This window comes from Carassius gibelio, chromosome B7, assembly GCF_023724105.1.
Source record: "Carassius gibelio isolate Cgi1373 ecotype wild population from Czech Republic chromosome B7, carGib1.2-hapl.c, whole genome shotgun sequence".
In the NCBI taxonomy this organism is placed as follows: Eukaryota; Metazoa; Chordata; class Actinopteri; order Cypriniformes; family Cyprinidae; genus Carassius; species Carassius gibelio.
The window spans coordinates 17,326,962-17,352,815 of record NC_068402.1 but is presented as its reverse complement, the minus strand read 5'-3'; the positions used below and the strand labels follow the sequence as shown (position 1 = coordinate 17,352,815).

General features: G+C 39.1%; 1 protein-coding gene across 1 annotated transcript; it reads right to left on the bottom strand.

Annotated features, from left to right (window-relative positions):
- Window positions 1-20,989: 20,989 nt before the first annotated feature.
- irx3a (iroquois homeobox 3a) lies at window positions 20,990-24,401 on the bottom strand. Its single transcript, XM_052560242.1, has 4 exons — window positions 23,960-24,401; window positions 22,235-23,267; window positions 21,697-21,763; window positions 20,990-21,332 (listed from the first exon to the last, which is right to left on the bottom strand). Exons 1-4 carry the CDS (start codon window positions 24,170-24,172, stop codon window positions 21,278-21,280), a joined length of 1,368 nt encoding a protein of 455 aa, XP_052416202.1. The 5' UTR covers window positions 24,173-24,401; the 3' UTR covers window positions 20,990-21,277.
- Window positions 24,402-25,854: the final 1,453 nt, after the last annotated feature.

The window sequence follows — 25,854 nt, the reverse complement described above, 5'->3', positions numbered from 1 at the left end:
TCATCATCCGTACCAAAGGGAAGCGTATCAGTTTTAATTGTCGTTTGCTAGCTTTTGTGATACTCTGTGCTGAGAGACAGTGGTCCTGAGAGAGATTCAGGGAGACATACATTAAGAATAAGAGAAAGGTAAGAAGAGATTAGAGAGAGAGAGAATGGAAGAGCTAGAAGATGGAGTGACAGACAAATTGGTCGACATACAGTTAGACAAACGCTGTTTCTCTTTCACTGCGCACAAAGTGCCACACTTTGATTGATTTGTGCCTGTCTTAAAGGGGCATCATTTTAAACAAGCTTGAGAGATTTGTGTCTCTCTTAAAGCCTGCTCGTCTATATAACTTTTCAGTCAGCCTGTGATTAATGCACTCAGGATCACTTCATGGGTGATTAAACTCACGAATAAGTATCTTGGCAACACATTAAAAATGAGTCACTGTCACACATAGGAAAATATGTGCTTGCTTAAAAGAGCGCGAGTGGCTTAAACTTATTCCAGCTTGTCATAACTCCAGCACTTTTTCAATTAGAAGAGTATTTTTTAAAGCATGGCTTGTGGAGAATATTTCTTTTGTGGATCATGCTTGTGCGCTTTCTGCTCTGTTTCAGTTCACCACTGCTGGTTTAAAAAGTCATTTTTAGTGTTTGACAGTGTGTCTTATAAACTAAAGTCAGCTGAATGTGCCTTTACTTGGCATAAGAAATGTGTTTTCTTTCCTTCTTCCACTGCAATCGAAACATGTTGGCATTTAAACTTTAAAATAAACCAAATGTCTTAACAGGCTTTTTGATGTTTAAATCAAATATTGTTTTGGATAATCATTTTATCAGATGAGAGCGAATCTCAAATCGCCTTATCAGAGAAGCTCTCAAACTAGTTATTTTAATCCCTTGTGCTGTGGATGGGGTTTAATTGATTCACCAGTGCTCAAGCTTCTTTTAAGAGATAATGCGATGGTGGATGCACTAGGGTCAAAAACATGTTTGTACAAAAAGCTTGTAGAATTCTGTCTTATTAGGGTTTTGCAGGCCGTCCGTTTGCCCTTCATACATACAGAAGACATACAACTCAATGACGACATACTCTCTTCTGTGTCCTGTGGCCTTTACGACATTGAAGAAACATGCTGGGGGCACCAAGTAAGTATATTTACGACTGCTTTCTGTGCACAGTTAATAAAACCATCATTTATATTCATGAATACAGTTGCCCAAAGTATACTCATTGTCAATTTTAAACTTTTGTGAACCCAGCTACAGTTTAGCTACAAAATACCCAAATAGCATGTGGAATCTGAGCTAAATATAGTAATATGTAACGATGGAGATCCTGTTGACAGACATCACTACATGCACCTCACAGTGATTGGCTGCTGTCCAGTGTTTTCAGTTCTTATTTATGTAAAATTGAGCATTTCTTAACCGTTTCATTCTCTTGCTATCCTTGTACCACCCCACTGTCAATCCCACAATCCACCTCACGGGTGTTGTACAGCTCCCATAGAGAATAAACTAGAAACGCTTGCTCACTCTGCTTTGGTGAAGGGTTAGGAAGGTTGTGAAATTCATTTGTTAAACTGTTTATTGAGACTAAATATTTGATAAGTTCACTCTAACTTGCTTTGTTCTACATTAGCAATTCTCAAAACGGGGTTCGCAAACCCATGGGGGTTTTTGAGAGAACTGCAAGGGTTTTAGGATGAAAGTCCTTAATAAGAATAATTAATGTTTGCAAAATTAAAATAACTATATTTAAAATAAACACGTTTATTTAAAAAGTACAACGTGTTTGTTTACCTGCATGTCATGAGACCTTTATCATGTACATTTTATTGAAATATTAATTTCAATCAAATATTAACTTCAGTTCAAATCTCTTTTAGGTCAAAGGTGTTTGGCTGACAGGAACGTTTGGGAATCCCTGCTCTACATCATGATAAAGTATGTGTTAGACAGGTGAGCTAAAACCACGTGGGTCGGAAAAGTGTCTTTGCAGTGTTGATTGATAATAAATTTCACCTTCTCTGTGGTCAAACATTTGGAAGCTCGTCGTCCCACGGTGTCCTTTTAATAGCATGGAAAAGGTTATCCGTTCCCTTGTTCATTCAGAAAAGAGCGTAAAGTTTCCCTGTCCTCTGTCAGCACAGATATCACTTCTGATCTTCCTGAACTTCTCAACCTGCGGTCGTGGCCCAGGCTTGCAAGCACTCTTAGGCCATTAATGAATTTCATCCATCGCTGTCAGTCATGCTTCTGTTTTATTGTCCCACCCAGGCCTTTCTGGGCTTGGACAGAGTCTTCTAACCCCGCAGGCGGCAGCTATTTTTGAGAGTTCAGGGCTGGGTGATGGAGCATAGGCGTAGTTGTGAAGTTATTTAACGTGTTACTTTCCCTCTCTCTGTGTGTTAACCAGTGTATTTGTCTATAATCTCGACAGCAATCCTGTCATAACCCGACCAGCCCGTAGACGTCTCCCTTCAACCTCTGCACCGTTTGTCCCAAAAGCCCCTATTAATCATAGTCTAATTGAATTCCAGCAAACACATAAAACTCTGATTGGGTTTAGTTATTTCATTTTGCAAACACATGTCTCTGGTGAACCGTGTAAAGTGATATGCAGTGGTGAGCCATGTCATCTGGAACTGTCTCGTTGCTCTGGCTGATGTTTAATAAGCAGAAACATGTGTTGTCCCCGATTTGACTGCCATAGCTGGCCTGATGTCCGGGGAGAGCCATACTTCTGGATTGAGCCACGTCTGTTCCTATCTGTGATTAATGCTCTGTGATTTTATTCTGTGAAGGATAGCTCTTGTGGTTGCTCGTTTGGTCTCTGTGACCTGCTAAACTTCGCTCTGGAATTGCGTGGATGGCAGCGAGACAACAATGAGAATATTTCCGTCAGAGCCGACCAACACTGCAGAGCAGGAATAATTATCAGCAGCTGTCCGCATCAAACTTCAGAGCGTCGGGAGGGACCCCGCTCTTCTCAATCGGATACGAGTGACAGGACTTGTACCCTCTTTGCTGTACTGGATGAAGAACAAATAGAAAATGGGCAAGGTGAATGAGGGAGACAAGAAAGAAAGGGATCCATATGTCTCTGTTGTACCAGTCACTGCTTATTATCCACGGAGAGCTGCAGAAAATGTTATGTTTGTGTGTGTGTGTGTGTGTGTGTGTGTAGATTCAAAGCTCCGCTCTGTTATTAGAACCTACGCTCTGCTGAGGAAAGAAAAGCCCTACTGTGAGCTTAAACGATGTCTCATTTCATCATTTAATACACATTTAAAGTGGTTTTGAAATGGCTGAGGCCATTGTGGTCTGCAGCCCTAATAGAAGCTCTTCTCCACCATTAATATATCCAGACTTGTGATCCTACCAGAGAAACACAGATCCGAAGTACAAAGCATTTGTCAACGGTTAACAGTTGCTGTGTTACCGCACATAGATCAGATTGAAGTTTTCCCCCGTTTCTCCTTTTTAAAGGAGCAGCTGTCGCCATCAATGTTCTGTCGCCAGATTAGCGGTGCATGCCACTGATTCTGCAGATGGTATGAATGCACACCCTCAGTTGTCGTGCTTTCGTTACAAAACCCATATGAAACTCATCTCGGGCTTATAAATTATGTTGCACGTATGATGGCCAGCTGCCACATTGCTACATGAGCACCAACATTTCATCTGAACAACAACATGTGCATTCGCTGTAGATGACACTGTTGTTTTGAATAAATGATAGCTGTTTTTTTTTCTTAACAACTCTTGCAGAGGTTAAATTTATGTATGCAGCATGACGATATTCAAAGAGCATTCAATCCTCAGCAAATTGGCATTTTGACACTTATTTTAGGCTTAATATTAAGAAATTTGTTTTTTACACAAGTAGTACTCTGAATAAAGTTTAATTACTATTTTTCTTGAATGATATGTCAGTTAATATGTTAATAGATTTGAAATACACATAGTATGAAATAAATGTATTTTAAATATATTACTTTATTCCAAATGTTAAAACTTTACAATTTCAGAATGCTCCAGTTTTACTGTATTTCTGTTCAAATAAATCCAGCCGTGGTGAGCATCTGAGACTTCTCTCAAAACATCAATCTTACCAACCCTACACTTCTGAATGTATATGCAAAACAAGGCCAACATTCTTACTTTCCGAAACATATTCACTTGAAACCAATCCCCCATAATTCAGCAGAGTTGTCTCTCACCTTGACGTACACCAAGTTAACATGTAAAACACATTCCTAGGGGATTTGCTACATTTGAAAAACTTCAGATATTCAGCCCGGGCCACGGAGACCTGATATCATTTACTGGATTTTAAGAGTCTGGCACAGGCTGGGATGCCAGCGCTCGTGCTTTAGAGAAGACTCATGTCCAAAACTAACAGAGGGGACAAGCAGGCAGTTTTTGGAAATGCGGTTTTCAGTTTCTGCACATATTTTTCCAGCCGTGCTGTGAGGCCATGATGAAATGCACATCTGGCCCTCGAGAGCGGCGTTTACCTGAGTGTGTGTCAGGTGATAGCCTGCCTAATGACTCTGGAAGTTAAACAGAGGGGCTTTTCTGGCTGAGGTTTCACAGAGCCCCCCATGCCACTAAAAGTGTCGCTCCACCGGTAAAATGTGATCTTTTCGCTAATGAACGACACGCTTCATTTGTCTAGCTCACACGCTCCTACTCCGGCCTCTAGGGGGAGCGGCACTGAACGACAGTCTGTTTTTTTTTGTTTTTTTTTCTTCCTGCTCACATTAACTGTTATTGGCTGCTGTAAAATCTTAAAGCATCATTTGTGGAGAGCTGCTAAGTGAAAGAAAGTTTGTGTTGCGGACTGTTCCCGCACACACTACCGTAACTGTTTACATGGTCCCCTTGAGTTGTGTATCGCTATGTCTGCATCTCTCACACTCCACACCCATACCAATCTGTGAGGTGTAACATCGGTGTGTATGAACAGTGGCTTCACACACATCACTTTCACCTTGTCCGGCCACACTCACCTCCTCGTCCCTCCTCTCTCTCTCCTCCCCCTCACTCAGTCTTTCGCTGTCTAGCTGTCATTGGAATATATGTTTCACAAGCAGTAGTGGGACAGTAAAACTCTCCAGCCACAGTGTTATTCTAGCTGGACTAACAGGCACCACTCTGTGAGTTATGCTGCTCTCTTAAAGTGGACGACATGTCAACATTTTTTTTCTCTCACGTATCAGTGTCCAACATTCAGGCTTGAGCAGCTCGTTATAGCCCAGGCGTAATAGTGTGGTGTTTGAAAAGCGTTTTGAGGTTTTGGCATGTAAAGCCAAGCGCACACTACAAGACTGAAGTCTGTCGGCTTTTAATGTTTTTAGTCCCTGTGTCAAAAAACTAAAACAAACCCCACCAAGACCATCACCTACCCGAAGTGTGTGCCAGTGCACAATTAGTCAAAGATGCTATGACAAGTTTAACGTTTTGAGATATTTAAAATTTGCCCAAATTACATCGTAATGATTTTTTAAAACTTGTTTTACAATAGAAATGTCTGAACATTCTTAAAAACAACATTATTTACTTGAGAACATTAAAGGGACGGTAAACCCGAAACAGCACTGGACCTCGCTGACTTTCATTGTATAGATAAAAAAAAAACAAAAAAAAAAAACAGTGAGGCTTTTTTTTTTTTTTAATATATATTTTGTTCCACAGAAAGAAACCATACAAGTTTGAAACAAAATCTGTGTGAGTAGGTTTTTCATTTTTAAGAATAGGTTTTTTTTTTTTTTTTTTTTTTACACATCTTGAATATGTGTGAAGCGGATAAGTGTATGATTGTATTAAATATACATTGTCTGAAACTGTCTTAATGTCTAATGCAGTGCTTTTTTTTTAACCCCAGGCTTTCATGCTTTCATCTATTTGTAAACATATCAAGAATCAAATCTTTGAGTATTTGAGTTTGTGTGAAATGGGTAATTTCATGATTAGAACTAAATAATCTTGTAACTGACTCTTAACTCCATGTACGCACCAAAACAGCAGAAAAAGTGTGTATAGGATGATGACCCGTAGTGCTGTACAGTGTGCTTGGCTTAATTCAGTGTAATTGAGTTTGAAATGGAACAGATAATTGAGACACAATTTATTCCCCCCAAAATCAGCACAGAACATTTGAAAAAGGTCCACAGACCCCATCTGGTTCTGGTCATAGTATGCATGTTAATTCATATTGTACACTTGCTGTCTCTGTTTTAGTTCAAAACATGTTTCTCACATAGAATTGCGTGAGTTACTCCGGTATTTCTTATGCTTTAGACCGAAACAGACACCCATCTGCTTGGCCAGGTTTTCTCCCATCAGATCTGATACTAAATCTGTTAGGATCTGGACTGTTACATCTACAAAGCATGTCTAATCTCTCCTCTTTTTCTTTTCTCATGTTTTCACCTTTTCCTTGTAATACATGTACATGTACATGTACATGTAGTACATGTAATAATCCAGATACTTTTGGTCATGAGTCAGTTTGCATATGTTTCACTGCTATCTGGTAAATAGACGTTATTGTTAGCCAAGCCAAAGGCCTGCTGCGCCTGGGTCAGATAAATGCTCTCGATTATGCCTCTCTCTCTGGCCACTGACATGCAAATAAATGTGTCCATAAATTGAGTTTGTGTGTTTGAAAGTGAGCAGGGATATCTGGGATATTAGGGCAGCGCAGCGTCTGATTGGCTCCAGCCGCTGTAGCATAACTTCAGTAGGGAAAGCCATGCAGTCTGGCTGCTGTGGTATGTGTGTGCATGAGTGAGTTGTGCTAAGGAGGTGGAAAGTAGAGGAAGTCTGAAGCCTAGCCAAGTAAAATAAAGACTTCTTTATTGCTGTTCAAAAATCATTTGACTGAGTTTGCACAAACACAGGAGTGGCAAGGAGTGTGTGTGTCAGTGGAGTGCATGAGATACATGTACTTATACAAGTCCCTGCGATTCCCATCTACGGTAGCCGCTCATTGGTGATCCAGCACTCAGAGCAGCATGTAAGTAACCCTGACAGATCTTTAATGTGTTGGCACCAGATTCGGCCACTTTCAGCTGGCTTTCATTCGCTTTGCTCCAACTATGTCTGACCAGCAAGCGATTCTACCATCTCTCACCGCACCACTCCCCGGTCCATGGTCTCACTCAGGTCCATGTGAGCAGCTTTAACAGGGATGTAATGTCTCATGTAGACCACAAACCATTTTAAGTGGCCCGTGTGCCAGAGGTGTATGTAGGACAGGGCTGAGCTTCCTGAAAGATCACTGCAGATTTCCAGATATCTCAGAATCTTTCTGCAGCGCTCCAAAAAGCCTTGACCTTTTTTTGTTAGAATAGAATTTCTTTCTGAATGTTCTTTTGTTTTAGTTGTGTGCTTAATGCTTTTAACACACGTGCATTATAAACTCATAACAATTCAAAAAATATAGTTTCATAACTGCTAAAAAATATATTTATGGCCTGTTGGTAATTTTTCCCAATTTGTTCATCATTGATGTATCCATAGAGAAACTGGACCCTGGTCGTACCTTTTTATTTAAAGGAAAAGGAGGAAGATGTGTTTAGTCAGTTAGATGTCAGTTATTAAACCTGATGTCCTCCTTCTCTTCGTCATCCCTGTATTTACATGAAATTAGTTTTGGGTGCAAGTTCACAATCAGAAAAAGGCATTGTGTAAGACAGGCAGAAGCTTCATCCAAATTTCAAGGAACACAGGGAAGGACACACTGAATGTTTCTCAAGTTGCCACATGTAAGGTGCCTTTAGGGACAGTCATAAGTACCACTGAATAAAACACAGTAATAGGCATTTAAAACAGAAAGAAAACCACTTTTTAAAGCAATGCTTTTCTTTTTAAAGCAGTGATTTTCTCATCCATCGCTCCTTCTTTTTACTTTTGGTATTGTACCGTTTGTAATAGTTAAGTTTTGCCAAATAGCCTTGTGTATTATTAACCTGTTGCTATTTTATATAAAAATTACTAGTTGGGCAAGTAAACTGTACAAACAAAAAAGTGAGGATATTACTTTTTTTTTGTTTTTTTTTGTTTGTTTTTTGTTATTGTAGTTGATATTTAATTTTATTTAGACAAATAGCATTGCGTTTTATTTATTTGTATTTATTTGTCATTTGGATCTCTCTCTCTCTCTCTCTCTCTCTCTCTCTCTCTCTCTCTCTCTGTCTGTCTTTATGGTAGCAATCAAACTGCTATTCTTAGTAAACTTGATGAGGGGAAAAATCCTGTGATGTTATTATGATTTTGCCAAAGTGTAATGTCATGCACATTGAGACACAAGGGAGGTCTAATAATGTATTTGAGTTAGATATATATATATATATATATATGTATATAATAGGCTATGTATTTAAAATGGGCTACATATATATATATATATATATATATATATATATATATATATATATATATATATATATATATATATATATATATATATATATATATATATAAATCTATCCATTCCAGATGCATGTTTCATGAGCCTGTTCTCTCTCTCTCTCTCTGTGAGTCAGATTTTTGGACAGTGCTATGGTATCACTATAGCTAACCTGTGTGAGAGTATAAATTCTGTTTATATGGAAGGGAGTCTATTTTCAGGCTTTTATTCACCGTGCACCATAAATGTTCATCAGTAGCCCCTTCACCGCCTCTTTTTGGACCCGTCAATAACCATTAGCAAATGCACCATATTTGTTTCTCACCCTTCTGAAGGCTGTCCTTTGAATGACCTGCAAATGTTTTTATCCTTTGAGTGAAGTTTAGAAAATGAAGGAGCAAATGGGTCTCATCGTCACTCGCTCATTTAATTAAAACTCTCATCTCATTAAATCTGCCTCTCATTATGGCCCTCATTTGCTCACAAATTTGAAGAGTGGGGAGGAGAGGGAAAAAAGAAAAGCAAAAGCAAATCTGTTTACTGTGCACGCTTTTCATTTGTGTAACCAATCCCTCAGAACACACTCTGGTTAGGGGTTGTGTTTGATATAACAATGCTGTTGTTTATTTTGCTATTTAAATGTGCTGAAAATGAAGGTATCAGGAGATTATACTGGTCTCCAGCTCGCCCCTTAATGTGTAGCTCCACATGCAGGCTTCTAGTTCAAAACTATGCTCACAGTGTAAACTTGGGTTCACCCCTCTAGCCGAGTACAGTCTGTAAAAACAAGACTCAAGCCCCATCATCTGGTTTCCCTTTTCTGCCCCAAACATAGTGGCTTTCTTTTGGGTCTCTCAAGAATGGCTGACTAATAAAAATGTGAAATTAGTTTATTTGTGTATTAAAATGCCCAGTTATTTGAACATTTTAAACTAATCTAATGATCATCCGCAAAGGGAATCAAGCAACATAAAGACAAAATTCTCCTAAATTAAATAATTTGCCTTTTATTTCTATACTACAGCCAAAGTGAATTATTAATTTTTTTTTATTTTTTTTTTATGTTAAAATTAGTTTAATATGCTCACCAAGGCTGCATTTATTTGATCAAAAATATGGTGATTTTGTGAAATTTTATTACAGTTCATTCATTGAATTGATGGCCAAGCTTCAGAAATTATAATATAATATGCTAATATTATCAATGGTAAAAAAACAGTTCAGCTGAATAGTATTTTTGTGAAAACAGTGATAAAAATTCCGATTTTTTTGATTATTAGAAAGTTCAAAAGGACATCATTCATTTTAAATAAATAATAATAAAAAAATATTAACACTTCCAATGTATTCCATCCTTGCTGTATGAATGTATTTTTTATAAATCCTTTGAACTGTAGTGTTTTCATGTTGCAGTGTTGGATGAGCACGCATGAAGATGAAGATTAAGTCAAACAGTCTTTAATTAATCCACACAAGGTGATCCAACACAGAGGAAGGCTGCTGACACGAGACCGGACAAAGACAAACTGAACAGACTTGAACTTAAGTAGAAAGACAAATTAGTTTAATTAATAAAACACAGGTGAACTAACTAACGAAATCAACGGAGAGAGAGAAACTGCGTCAAACAGGGACGACTAAGACAATGACATCACACAGACTGTGACAAGTGTATAAACCCTGATAGAATTGAATAACATAATAATGATTTCATATTTTGATTTCCAACCAGTATTTCTTTCCCCTCAACTGTCAAGCTTTTCCCAGACCTATGCGAATCCCATTTCCAAATCCCCTGCCACAGATGACATGATAGGCACAGAGACAAAAACCTACACATTGCAGACAGTATGCTGTCACTGGGAGGTTGGGGAGGACTTCTTGAGAATATGACTATTTCTGTTACCCTGACTCAGTCTTCTTTTTCCAGTGACTTCACAAATCAGTCATGTAGCCATTCTGATTGTGTGCCTGCTGCTGTCTGCTCATGAGTGTTAGTAAGCAGATACCAGCCTGGTCTTCAGGTTTCTGTCCTGTCTGACTGCAGCATGATGTGCTCAGGTTCCCCGTCTGAGTAACAGAGGTTTGCGGGACAGATGACCTCACTAGATTTCACACTGGACGTTGTACAGGTAACATGAGTATTCCTTCACCTCATGAGGCAGTGAGCGAGAAACTGTGGCCATTTCCACAGGTACACATTAAATTAATACTTGCATCAGGACTCTACGTATGCTGGGCTTTGCGTATTAATGATAGAATAAATCTTTTACAAATATGCTACACATTTCTCTTACAAACGGTCAATAATTCATGGCATTAGACCATTATTTCACTCCCGGGTGAATTAATTAGTCATGTAGAGCTTGAATGTACAAATGCCTACAGTGTTAGACACGCTTTACTGATCCATGTGACATTAACAGGAGAAGCCTTGGTGGAAAAAAAGGACATCTTAAACCAGCCTAAACTCGTTTGCTGTTCTCCCAACCTGGTCAAGCTAGTCGGTTGGATGTTTCTTGAGGGTTTTGGACACGTTTCAGCTGGCCACCCAGCAGAACACCAGCTTAGTCTGGGTGGGAGTCCATATTTAACAAGCAAAGACCATTTAAACCAAACAAGACCAGTAAACAGTTTAGTAAAAAAAAGTAGAAAAGTAGATCTGACGACATGTTATAGCCCCTCTTTATATTGCATAACATGGTTGTTGTTATAAAAGCTTGATCTTAGACTTGTTTATCTAGTTAGTATAGGGATTTGTCTAATTGCTTGCTATAAAACTTGTTAAACTAGTTAGTATATGCTATTAAACATAGTCTAACATTTATTAAGACAAGGAAACAGTATATGAACCTTATATCAAAAGTCAACAAGACCAAAATAACACAGGCCCTTCTGCTGCCCTGGTTAAATGGCTCGTGTAAAGCAGCTCATTGTAAGTAGCCTGATATAGACGGTGTGGATGGATGGTGATGTCTGGTTTGGGTCGACCACTTGTGGAGAGCTCAGAATAGTCTGAGAAAGAGAGGAGAGACGGGGTGTGGTGAGCAGCTCTTAATGAGAGCTTTCCATTACATTTGTGTGTGTGTGTGTGTGTGTGTGTGTGTGTGATGACTGAGCACCTGTCTATCACTGATAGATCTGCTCTATCTGGCTGTGTGTTATTTCCTCGCCTTAAGCCCAAGTTTCTTGTAACGATTTTCCCCCCTCGTCTTAACTGATTGGATCATATTCTTTTACACAGCTTGTCGTGCGTGCCTGTGTGTGTTTGAGCAAATGACCAGCTGTGTGCCAGCTGTGTGCCCACTAAGTGTTGATAGGATTGGAGAAAGAACCTGTGTGACATGTACACACACACACACACACACGACATAAATACACACTCATTTCACACCTACCACCAAATGCTTCTCTGAGTCTGCCAGGCAGACATTAGCAAATTTTAAACTCACAAGATCAAACACGGCTGAAAATAATGAATCAGCGTTTGGTGGACTATTAAACATGCCCACACATACACAGAATGAACATTAGCTATAAGAGGAATAGATGCAGGGAGATTACTGTACTGTATGTAGTATGTTATACATCTATATTTAACATGCCTAATTTTTTTTGTATATTTTTATTACAGCCTATATAATGCTTTACATTATTCGTAAACGTATGTTTTTTGATCTGCGAGCAAGTAATAAAGAAATATCCCATCAATACAAGTTAAACACAACAGAATTTGTGGCATAATTTTAATTTAATAAATGCTGAATATATAATATATATCATTCCAGATAATGGTTGTCTAACATATGCTCTTGTAAATACTCTTCTTTCTGTCTAAATGATTTTTTTTTTTTTTACATTTTAAAAGTGGAAAGAGAACTACCACTCCTTAATCTACATAGCTATTTTCTAACAGTAACTGATTATTTCCTCTAAATGATACACTAATTACACTACTCCCAAATTTTGTTTTTGTTTTTTTATTTTTTTGTTATAAAAAGTTACTATGCTTAATGCCCAAACCTCTGATAGTGTAAGATTTGGCCGTGGACATACTCATGATCTCATAAAGCAATCAGAGGAACATGTTCTTGAAAACAAAGAAAAAACACAGAGAAATACCTTCAACGTCTCTGTCTCTATCCGTAGTTCTCGCAGGATCCAGCAGGCTCCAGAGCGCAGTTAGCAGTTGTTAGCAGAGTCAGGAATGCAGCGGGCTCAGATTTGCCAGAACTGTGGTTGGGTTGCATATGTTTGTAATTGATTTCTTAAATATTTATTTCTCCATTCACAATCTTTGTTTGGCTTTGTGTAACTCATATCAGAATGCCACTCTGAGCAATTACAAACTTCTGGGATGGCCTGCAGATGAACCCTGAGATACATTTGATAGGTGTCAGCAGTAAGTGTGTGTGTGTGTTTGTGTGTGTGTAGTCTGTTATGAGATGAGAGAGACAGAGAAGAGAAGACCAGACCAGGCGAAATGGATGACAGTTACATGCCTTTCAGCCAATTAATTGTCATCTCAGCTGTTGTTTTAACTCTCTGCCCCGCGCACATCCCCACTGTTATTCTTATCATTTCCGGAAGACGAGCTCATCTGTGTATGTAAAAGAGCCAGATGACCTTCAGCCCCACAGCAAAGGTCAGAGTTCACCCAATGTATATTTCATTAGCAAACGGCGTGGATTCGGAGAGAGAGCCACAGAAATAGATCCAGATAAAGCTCTGGGGATTTCTCCATGCTATATACACTATTAGCGCTAATTATTCGGCTCTCCGCTGCCGGTGAAATGGGATTCGACATGCTCGCGCAGCTCTCTCGCACAGGAAGGACACTGTCAGTCCTTCTTCTCATCTTCTGGATGGCGAGAGTCATAAAGCAGATTACAGACACTTACATCAGACGCAAATAAAACTGCCTGTCTGCCTGAAAACACAGATAAATCAACTTTTCCATGCGAGCCTTGTCCTTCGGTTGTTATGCTTCTGGATGTCACGCTCTCCCTGCTGTTGTTTAGTCCCGCACCCCGCTGAGAGGCCATCTCTGCAGTCTTTCAAAAATACACAAGCTTTTGTGCGATAGGAAGCGCAGAGAAGGGAAGAAACCGTGTGTGTGCGTCTGTGTGAAAGAGCTTACAGTTCCAGTGAGTGACGCTGATTTAGCATTACAACAGAGGAGGCGGCTCTGCTTGCCTACACTTTAAAAGTGTGTGCACACACTTGGCAAGGGGTGGAAGGGTGTGTGTTTGGGCCTGACTGGACTGATCGACCATGGGCTTCTTTTTTAGCCTCCCTGGAGCCCCCTACTTCCTACTTCCTGTCTATCCAGGAAGAGCGGGACGAAAAGAATTCCAGAAAAGAATTAGTTTGCATAGAATGCACAAGCACAGACAACACACACACACACACGAATTCCTGAACTTATTGTGCCCAGCAAAGCAAAAAAAAAAAAAAAAAGTCCTTTGTCCCTGGTCCAATAGAGGTCCCCTCTCACCCATATTTGGAAGACACGCTCACACAAACTCATCCTCTCTCATTTGCATGGCAATAGCATTATTAAGGAGAGAGATGTCATGGTGACAAGAAGTTTATATGTAAGCACAAAGAGAAGTGAGGAAGAATGGAGTGCTCTTTGCTGTTTATTTGACAGCCCTTAACACACACACTCATGTTTATATCACACATTTTTGTCCTGGTGAACTCCCTCTTCCACTGATATTGTCACAAAACATGTTTACAGTTCTAATCAAGAAACAGTGCATTTTGTGGTAAGTATAACATAATACATGGGTGTGCAATCGAATATTTGGATTAAACACACATCATCTTAGACTGCAGGGCAAGCATGCAACTCACAGGCTGATTGTGGTCTGATTAACTCTACAATCTGAGCTACAATCACATTATCAAGATCTGTTGGTCTGACTTTGAACAAACTGGAGTGGCGCTTTTTCAGTGTGTGGTTTTAAATGCTACAAAATATTGCTTTTGCCTTACTGAAAATGAACTTTACTTTCTCTCATAGATACGCCATCCGATTGTAACAGATAAAAGCACAGTGGAGTAAGAGCTGCAGCCGAATTTTTTTGGCCTCCCGTTGCATCTGCATTATGAAATGGGACGCAAGAGTATTTAATAAAACCTATTAATCTTGTTTAGAGAGCGAGTTCATTGGTGTGCTCTCTCTTTCCCAGCTCTCCCAATCAATCAGCCGAGCTCTGCTAATGTATTCATGCGAAACACACGGCACAACTTGTTTGACAGGGCTCCGAGAAAAGAAGAATTTATGAAGTCTTTCCTTCCACCACAGCCAATCCAAAGAAGCCCTTAGCCACTCTCACGATCAATACCTGAGCTGGTAAATATATGATCTATAATTATACAGGGAAAACATTAGCCATATATCTGTTGTCAAGACGAGGCTCGGGTGGAATTCACAGAATGTGACTCGTGCTGTTTGATTTGCAGAGTTGATTTTGACCTCAAGGTATTGATAAGGAAGTGGTCCAGAATCTGTTGAAGAGGTCAGATGGACGTGCTGGTGACACTCCGGTCTCAGTCATGATGTCATAGTTCTCACAGGGGCGCAGGAGCTGAGTTGAACTCTTAGGGGAAGTTTTGTACTTCACTGCTGACTGAAGGGGAAGGCAGGTGATTTTTCTCTCCCTTTCTTTTGATTTCTCTCTCATTTCAATTGAAAAAGAGATCCATCCTAACCTTGGTATTTCAGATTTGTATCAAAATGTTATTTTGTTAAAGGAATATTCAGGGTTCAATTCAAGCATAAGCTCAGTTGACAACACTTGTGGCATAATGTTGATTGGCAGGAAAACATATTTTGATTTGTCTCACTTTTTCTTAAAAACAAAAAGTGAGTGACACTGAAGCATTTACAGTGAAAGGGGGCCTGTAAACACTAAAATACATAATAAATATGAGTTTCAATAATATAGCCCAATATGGAAAATGCTTTCTAATCCTTTCTGTGAAGTTATATACAACTTTACAGAATTGCTGCCATGAGGAAGCAACACTATAAACCCTAAAACAACTATAACATTTATGATTTTAAAATGATACACAATTTTTTAAAGAAAAATTTGTTTTTTGAATAAAATAAGCTATACATTACTGCTTTTAGATCCTCCAAAGGTTGGCCCCATTCACTCTCATTATATGTTGCCCAGTGTAACCACAATTTTGCCTCTTTCAAAGAAAAAACAAGGGGCAGAAGGGGCAAGCTGAATCACTTTTATTTTTGTAATTAACATTTTATGCCACAAATGCTATCAGTTGAGCTTGACTTGTACTGAACACTATTATACGAATAATTATAATCCTTTACTGATAGAAAAAAAATATTAGATCTCATGTCATGTATCTAGTAAATCATCTTTTAAAAGAACCCTTTCAGCAGCCATAAAAAAAAGTAGATTTTTCAAGCCTGGCACTGGCGTGATCCCTTTGTAGTTTAACCTTTACAGTTCAGTCGCTCCATTCAGATCACATTCACCAAGGCAGCCCTTTTTTCATGCTATGGAGAAAGGGGAGCAAATGCAGGGGGAGACAGAGCCATGTCCGGGCAGAGGCGAGGAGAGAGGGATGGAGACTTCTCTTGGTTGGGGGGAGGAGAGAAAAAAGTGCAATACTCTGCTTCAAAGAAACATTTCCATAATTGCCCTGTAACTCGGCCATAATGGCTGAGGAGGCTGAGAAAGGCACAATCTTTCAGATGGCTGAACGGCAAAGGCTCCCACCACCTTTCTGTCTTTCTCTCCCTCTTTCTTTCTCCGTCCTCTTCCTTTTACACCCATAACCCACTGCCCCACTTGTTGTCTTTCAGATGGAGTGAAAGAATTCCTCTCTCTAACCTCTGTCAACAAAGGGCATGAAATTAGCGCTCTCCCTAGCCCCGCCTCCTGTCCTACGGAGTGTCACTCTCTCATTCTTTTGTCCCCAGACCTGCCAGAGACACAATCAACTGACAAATGCCCCGCTGCACCTTCATCGCTGGGCATTTGCGTGCGGTTTTCTTTCCCTATAGTATCCCAATCACATTTTCTACATCCGACATGGCCTCGCTGCTCAGCTTAGATGGTGAACGCTGAAAACATCAAGACCTTGGTCAATTTCAGCGAGGTACGAATTACCCAATAGTTCTGAAGTTGTTTTGATGGATTTCCTGCAGATTTCGAAAATGTTTTTCATCAGAAAACTAATCCTGGCTTTAGCGGACCAGTCGCTGGAGGCTGGTGTATTTTTGTATTTGTGTGTGTAAAACAAGATTTAGGGGTGTAAATGTGGTTATCTCTTCGTTGAGGCAGCAGAAGTGTTCAGATGGCCTGTAACCTCATGCACAGTGACAGTGTGGAACATGTGTCCTCTATGCTTTCACTGTTTTCCTCTATAGCCTTACAGGTCATCTAAACATGTCAGCCATGTCTGAGGAAAACAGCAATTCTACACACTGCTGTGTGAGATAGTGAGAGAGAGCGAGCTCTGAGCTGTGCATATGTGTGTGTTTGCCAAGCTAACAATCAGCAGTGCCTCATAAAAGGATTAGTGACCTCCACAAAGAGAACAGGGCACTTCAAAGCTTCTGCAGGGCTACAATAGCGCTGACATTTGTCCTGCTCGGTGCAGGGATGGGGTGTGGTGGGACATCGTCGCCACAGAGCACACTGACAGAGAGGGGTGGACAGGGGCACGGCACAGGGCTGGTCCTCTCTTTCACAGTCTGACTCTGGCCCCTTCGGCAGCCCACTCCAGTCTTCATGTCCTCCTCCGGCCCTGTCCATTCATGCAGAAGGCTGCTGATGACTCCATTGGCTGGTTTTCTCTAAAAGGGTTAGCCCTGTCTGTCCTCCCTTTCGGCATCAATGGCGAGTCAGAAAGATAGATTAGATTTGCCTTTGATTCCACTGCATTTCATCGCTTTCCCCCATCCAAATTGGTATTTAACAAAGCATTCCTCACAGTGAGTGGTACAGCTATGTAGCTCTGTCATTGATGTAGAGGGAGAATGGTACTTGGAGATATAATGGGTTAGTGGTGGCTAATAGACTGAATTGCCATTTATTTGGAGAGTGTCAATGGTGCTGAATTTCCCACAGACGCTGCAGTTCTGTGGCATTGAAAAGGACAGGTTATGTATGTATTTATGCACATTGATGATATTATCCCACTCGACCTACTCAACCCCCCCTATATATACACAATGTATTATCTGCATGTGAATAAATACATATAAATGCTCAAATTTTTATTTTCATTTTTTTTTTTTTTTTTTTTTTTTTTTTTGGAGCAAGGTGCAAATTAAACTTCTGAAAACTTCCGGAACAGTTTTTTTTTTTTTTTTTTTTTTTTTTTTTATATAACTGTTGTTAAATGTAATAAAAATAATTACTTATATCAATGGTTATAAATTGCCATTTCTTGCTTTTTCTCATTTATTTATTTATTTAGTAGGCTACATTTAATTAAAATGTTAACAATATGTTTTAATTCTACATGGATAGGTATTATTATTATTATTATTATTATTATTATTATTATTATTATTATTATTATTATTATTATTGCAACCATGTAAGTCGATTTGAATCTGATGTTTCTAGCTCGGAAGCATTTGCTTCTAGCCCTCTTGTGTATCAGCGGGAAAATGGGCTCGCATTTTTAACATTGCTGGAAGCGTTGGAATAAAAAGAGGAGTCACTGTTGATTATTGCTCATTAGCCACAAGGACATCCACTTAACTCTGAATAAATGAGTGACACTAACAGCCCCAGTCGGAATGTCCTCCGCGTAGCTCTGAGCAAAATGTTCATTAATGCTCTCCATTTGCTAAGTTGTGAAAGAAAGCGGTTGGACATGTACGGCGACGTCGGTATCGGTGATTACTTTGTTTCTGGCGAGGCATTTTAATCCTTAATTTCATGCGATGATCAGAGACGCCGTGAAGCCCGGTGTCATCCTTTCAGGAGCATTTCAAATGGATTTTAATGATCAAGAGTGGCCCAGGTCCCTCAGCGCCTAATATGCGGAGAATGCACACTAAACAAGCATCAATATTTATGACAGCCCCGAACGGGCTCGTCACTGGAAAGGCGCGTGATAAAGTCTCTGTCGTCGACCTAACGCTGATTCTATTTTATTTAGCTAATGAAAGACAGAGTATTGGCAACTTAAAAGTAGTTTGGAAGCGCTTTAACACCATCAACAAATACCGGGGTGAACTTGATATGCATGACCAACATCCTCCTGGGGTGAATAAATATGTGCAGAATATAGGCTATAGCATATATATATATATTTCACCAAAGCATTCCAATACAAAAAGGATAGGCTATGTGTGTGTGTGTGTGTGTGTGTGTGTGTGTTTAACTATTCATTTATTTTTTTTTTTTGTATTGGAATGCTTTGGTGAATTGGTGGATGGTGATCATAGCGTAAAATTTATTTTAAAGAAGCATCTGACTACCATATTAGTTTACAAAATGTAAAATATCGATGTTCTATTGGGAGTAAACAGCAGTACCTAATTTACAGATATTTGGGTACGTATCGTAAGCTTATATTTCTAAACTCTTGTAAATTAGAAGAACACAAATACAATTATCTAAAAGTAAAAGACGCATAGCGGGTAAAACCAAGAGAGTTACAGGGGTTTGAACAAAATGTGTAAAAAATGATCTCCCTACGCCTTCGAGGGGGGAAGCTTGGTTAGGAATAAGGCCCGCATCTAATGTATAATTTAATGATAGCCTAATATTGTAACGATTTTAGATTTAGATGTGGTTTTTGCTTCATTGTAATCCACATGTAGCCGATACTTCCTCGGTCTGTTGATGTGCAAAATGCACCCAAGTCTCTGCGAGCCTGTTTGCCACTGGCCTCGCGCTCTCCCTCTTGACCTGCACGGTGCGCGTGAGAGGGTCAGCGCTGATTGGAGAATGTTGGTCACTTTCTGCGCGTTAGCTGGTGGCTCTCTTCCGAGTTAAAGCCACAACGATGATAACATCAATCAGTTTCACCAACGTCACACGGCGTTTTTTGAATATTCATAGCTCTTTGACGGAACGGAATTTCGGAGAAATTGACTAAATTAATATGCTTAAATATATATATTTTGTATTATTTATTTATTTATTTTATATAAAACAAAGCACAAACTCCCAGACTGAGATTTTTTTTTCCTTCCGGTTTATTATGGACTGGAGCTCTTTGTTATTCTAAAAGAGGGGCAGTGGCATAATTAATTAGGCTACTATTTTCTGTATACAGACTGAAATACCATGTGTGCTCCGTGTCAGTAAAGCATAGCTGTTGACAGGCTACACTTTGCGATAATTGTATATTTATTTACTAATTATATTTATTTGAATCATTCTCAAACATTTTTAAAATCTTGTGTGTGTGTGTGTGTGTGTGTGTGTGTGTGTGTGTGATTGTTGAACACGAACTACATTTTAAATATTATTTAAATGCAGGTAGTTTGGCATTCAAGAGGGTTTTATATTTTAATTTTGATTCTTGAACATGTTGTATTCTTTTTCGACTATTAGCTATTATTGTTATTTTTTTATGTCTTGGAGACTCGGAAATTTATTTCACATTTAAACATATGTTGATAATTAGTCTTTTCATTATTTAGCTACTATTTATTTCGCTGTGCGGAATACAGTCTTCGGTTTCGAAGATGTAATTTTGTATGAACTGTGTCAAAATAATCCACCAGGCATTTTTCTCATTGGGAAATCACTAGCCTTACATTGCTTAACACTCTGCTTATAAGCTCCCAGCAAATCTCACAAAAAGAACGAATTTTCAACTTTCTCGAATAAAAGACATAGGCTAAATGAAAGATTATGATCAAAATGGCTCAGTCCATGTAAAGTCCGCTCAGAGTGGACTGTAGAGGGAGCTCCAACTCTAAATTTCTCCAAACTTCGGAAACCCTGAAACAAAGCTCTTGCCATGCAAATCATCTTCAAGACGGAAAACACATAAATAAATAATTTCACACAGTTTCGAAGGCATATGGCAAGCAGCACAACATCAATGTCTTATTAGAATTCATTACATTTTTAAAAAGCAGAATCTCGAAAATTATAAATAGTCGAGATTACATTAACCATCTGTACAGAGGAAAGCATTTAACTTTTGTGTGTGACTTTTCCTCTTCAAAGAAGAAAATATTCAATTCTCATTACAGTGAAATTGAGTTGTATGCTATTTCAACCCAATATAAATGAAATAATTATTCATTTCATATTGGCTGTTCCGCCTCGGTGGGGATAATCCCCATCCATTAATATCCAAATGCGCGATTCAAGAAGGAGCTAATTACAGTTAAGTCCCTGAAATAGGAAAATACTTCAAATCCTCCGTTTCAAACCTCATAACCTCGAGTTAACGTTTCCCATGCCTTTCAAAACACACACGGTAACCATTTCCACACAGAAAAGCATGACATTTGTAATATCATTTACAATATTAGCACTCCACTCCATTTTTTTTTCCGTTTTTTTTTCGTTTTTTTTTTTTTTTTTTTTTTTTAAAGAAAAAGTGACGGTAAAGTTGCAGCGGTTCATTTATTAGCCAAAATATAGACTTTCTTGTACAATTTCGGATCACAAGTATATACATTTTCTTTACGTTATATACAAAACATTTCAACATCAAATCCTCACAGAGCTTACAAAAGAAAATGGGACTCACAGACTACTTGGCCTGACAGCATTAACATCAGCCATTGTACACAGGACATGCTTACAATGTAAGTATACAGAAGTGAGTTATTTTTATTTTACATTCCTTACACAGGTTAAAATGAGAAGTAAACAACAAAAGAGAGAAAAGCCTACGAGGACGAGAGGGCAGATAACACCATGGCAGCTTCGAGTTGGTTCTGGGGCCTATAGGGATAGGAAGGGAAGCATGAAAAACATGGGGCAAATACAAAACTAAATCTGCAGGCAAGTATAGACAAACGTTTCTGAAATCAACATTCTGAAATATCGCATCGACGCACTGGAGATTTATTAGTTTGACATTATGGGTTTATTATTGCACAAGCACAATATATAAATCATGTTTAAAACCACGGTATACCAAGTACCCGAATGCGTGACTAGACAGTCATGCATGAACATTATGTCATATTCAAATGTTAAAATAACAACAAGTAACAATTAAAAAGAAGAAGAAGAAGAAAAAAAAGGTAATGCTGAATTGCTAAATTAAAGTCATGGACAGGCAATGTAAGATCTCAGCTCTTACCGTCTCTGAACAGGATGGAAGGCTGTTTTTAACAACTTTTTCTCTGCTTCCAAGGCACTAGATCTTTCTGAAATAATAAAACCAGTAACAACAAGAAGAAAAGGAAAGCAAAATTAATGTAAATGCACATTTATAAGTATTATTACTATTTTAAAAGCAGAGTCTTTACAATTGATCGTACAGCCAGTTGTTGAGAAAAAAAAAAAGTTTTCGAGCTAGAAATATCCAAATTCGCACACACTAACACAGCAACTGGAAACCTTTTCCCACATAGCTATTCAACTGAACAGACTTTGATTATTTGAAAAAAGACGAAAACATTTGTTATATAGTCTATATCATATAAGTACTCTCCACTAGACATTTGCATTTCAAGCGTAATTCATTTTACTTGAATTATTCACTGTAGTGATCAAATGAAAATGGATTCAGAGAGGAATACGAATGGTGCGTTTCCAGTCTGTCAGTACAGTCTTAATGGTGTCAACAAAAGCATTAATTGCACATCTCTGCGCTTCTCAGTGTGGGTGACATGTACCTGTGACTGTGGACTCGGAGTTTTGACTCCTGTCCTCTGTTTGTCTGCTGTACAGGGCAAGGCCATTTGCCGAAGCCTGGTTACTGAGTCCTAAATAGTGGTTTGAGTTCAGCAAGGCGAGCTGGTGTGCGGTGAAACCCCGATTTGCCCAGCTCTGGATTTTCCCTACGGGACACGAAAGGAGTCTGTGAGGAGTGATGATGGTCTGAGCGGCGGACGCAGCGGAAGTCCCGTTCATCAGAGGAGATTTTCGTGGATTGTCTGGAGTTGTGGCGGTCTCTGCCAAAGACCAGATCTTAGGTTTTGGAGCCGGAGGTGGGTTGTTTTCTGAGGGCGGAGAGTTGATGATGGCCTGGTTGAGTTTGACCGGTTCGCTGTTGGCCTGTTCTAAGTTGTTGTGGTGGTGGTGATGATGATGATGGCTGTGATTGTGAAAGTGCTCTGCGCGGTCGCCGTGAATCTCTTTGCCGTCTTTCACCATCGCTTTGAACAACCTTTGCTCCGGTCCTTGTAAATCCTCATAGCCGTCTGAAATTTCAGAGTCGCTCCTGCCGTCCAGTTTCAAATCAGAATGCAGCTCGTCCTGCTCGTCTAAATCGTCCTTATTCTCAATATTCTCCGTGTCAATATTTTCCAAATCGATTTCCTCCTCATCCTCGCGTTTGTCACCGTCCTCTCCCTCGTGATCGCTGTTGTAAACATTTCCTTCTTCGTCCGTGCGACTCCGTGGGGCCCAGGTCATCTTGTTCTCCTTCTTTAGCCTCCTCCTGGCGTTGGCGAACCAGGTGGACACTTGAGTGAGGGTCATTTTGGTGATAATGGCCAGCATGATCTTCTCGCCTTTGGTAGGGTACGGGTTTTTCCGGTGCTCACTTAACCAGGCCTTGAGCGTGCTGGTGCTCTCCCTGGTGGCATTTTTGGGTCTGGAAGGGTCTCCGAACTGGTACTGACCATATGGGTAAAAAGCAGGGTGATGGTGGGCAAATCCAGGATGCTGGACGCCCGGACTGTCCTTCAGTTCGTACTGTGCCCCCTTAAAAACACAGAACACGGAACCAACATTATTGCGATTCACTATTATTATTCTTGGCCTGGCAGATAGGCTACTACGTTTTGTTTTACTCAGTTGCAGTTCCCTGGTGTATTGTTGCGGAATATATTCATTTTCTGTCTATGTGAGCAATTACAAAAGCAAATATTTTTGTATTAATTTTTATTTTATTTTTTAATAGGCCTAATTAATGTCATTCTTTAGTAGGTTAACTTGCACTTTACTTAGGCTATATTAATTGTTCCAAATAAATTGACAAGATGCACCCATATATATGTACCTAAATGTACTCTATGCATTGAGTCTTAATCTTTTTTCTTCATTAATATGTGTAAGAATTGTTAAACGATTTTAATTTATTGGAATTAATTAAAATCACAAGCACTCGCAATCTGCACTTTATATTATTATTGTTATTAATATTATTATTATTATTATTATTATTATTATTATTTTTTTTTTTTCTTTTACTTTTTCAACTGATTTTGTATTTACCAAACGGAGTAAACAGCAAAGTTCACCACCGTCTTTGAAAACTAGCATTCATTAATGAGTGGTTTTAAAACCTAAAGTAAATGATTTTGTTACAGACTAAGCATTTTTTTGAGGTTTACTAATTTCTGAGTTTGAGAGAGAGAAAACAGCACAAAAAATAAAATAAAATGATTACTCACCAGCTGGTTGAAAATGGACAGATCATTTGAATAAGGAAGAAAAGCTCCATAGCTTTGTGCGGCAGCGAAAGGTGATCCGTACATAGTGGAGAGAACATTAGAGAGCGCCCCGGACGGGCTCAGGTCTGTCCCGGCTCGGGCACTGCCTATCCCCTGCCTGTCCTGCGGGTATATGGGTCGGATATACTGATATCCCAACTGTGGGAAAGACATTGTTGTGTAGAAAGTCTACTGGAGTCACAAAAAGCGGCGAATCGCCCTCTTGGTGCGCACCACGATATCCACGTTACAATGAGTACAAAGTGTCAGGGAAGTCTATATTTCCTCCAAAAGAGCCAGTGTAAACGATCCGATTGCGCTTTCCTCCCTTACTTCCCTATTGATCTGAATGGACTAAGGTCAGGTCCTTACAGATTGCTTTAGATTATTGGAACTCCTTTTTGTGATTGACATTTTTAGTCGTTCAGAAGCTCCTCCTATTTCTCAAGTCTCACCCCCACTTACAGAGCGTCTCTCTCTCTCTCTCTCACTCCCACCCTCTCTCTCTCTCTCTCTGCTCCTGCTCTCCGTCTGGATAAGTCCTCTGACGTCGCCATCTCTTATTTGAATGAGTTTCAAATCTTATTTTATGGCTCGCCAATCATTTCATTTGTTATTTGTTCGCCGCTTCAGTCCTTTCCCATTTCTTGTGTTACTTCTCAAAAATTTTGATCGTCCAAAAATGGTAAATATTTTACTCTTGTTGAGTCATTAACTTCAAGCAGATCTTTTCTGTCTTTATTTTACTCGTGTCTTTTCAACGTGAAACGAATAACTTTAAAGTTTAAATCGGAGAGCACACCGCCTCCAAAATTGTGTGATTGCTCTTACTAAAATACTAAAGGAAAATATTATGCGAAGAGCGGTTTTAGTTCATCTTACACGGAACAAACCAATCGGGGTCTATTCTGATGCCTTTAGTGAAACATCAGAACACTGGCATGTTACCGTTCGCCTTTAGAGTAAGTTGAGAGAGAAAGAGAGAGAAAAAGCCTTGAACAATAGCATAATTTCATATTACATATGCGGTATTGTGGATTTCTCCAAATTACCCTTTAGTTTGGTGCATTTTAATTTCTTCACCTATGGAAATGTATATTATTATCATTATTATTATTATTATTATTATTATTATTATTATTATTATTATTATAGCAGCCTGAGTTTAAGATGTTAGTCTTGAAGGCTTTTTGACGTATTAAAATATAATCGCAAATATTTCAATGTCATTCATGTGTAAAGCTTCTGTTCCAAAAAAAAAAAAAAAACTTATTTTGGGCGATTAACCTACAGGATTACTTTACCAGATAGACAGATATCCATTGAAAAGATCTGATATAATCCACACCCTTCTGTAAATAACAAGGATTAAAACAAAGGAGTATGATCACAATTGAAATTCCTTGAATCAATATATGAAAATATGCAGGAAATATTTATAATCGTATTATGCTCCTAGTCTAGTGTCATCATATGTCTGCTAATCGTCTTCCAAACAACGGTACCGATTAGTGCGTTAACGAGTTTCGTTTATTTGAATATAGGATGACTAAATCTCAGTTCAGTAATGAAAGATTATGGTGAATCAGATTCGGCTTGGATTTAATGTGATGTGGTTTCCAAGAACGCAATGTTCCTCCTAAACCTTCCATCTGCTTTTAAAGAGATAGCCTGGTTATTGTTATGGCATCCTAATATCAGGAATGTCATTTGTATTGGCTCTTTGCTTATTTAACGGCTCCCGGATTTCCATGTTCTCCTTACCACGTGCCTGCTGTTTTGACGTCTAACAATGCAGGATTACGGGGGTTATTAATTAGAACAGCAGTCTGATGCCATTCAGAGCGGATGGTAAT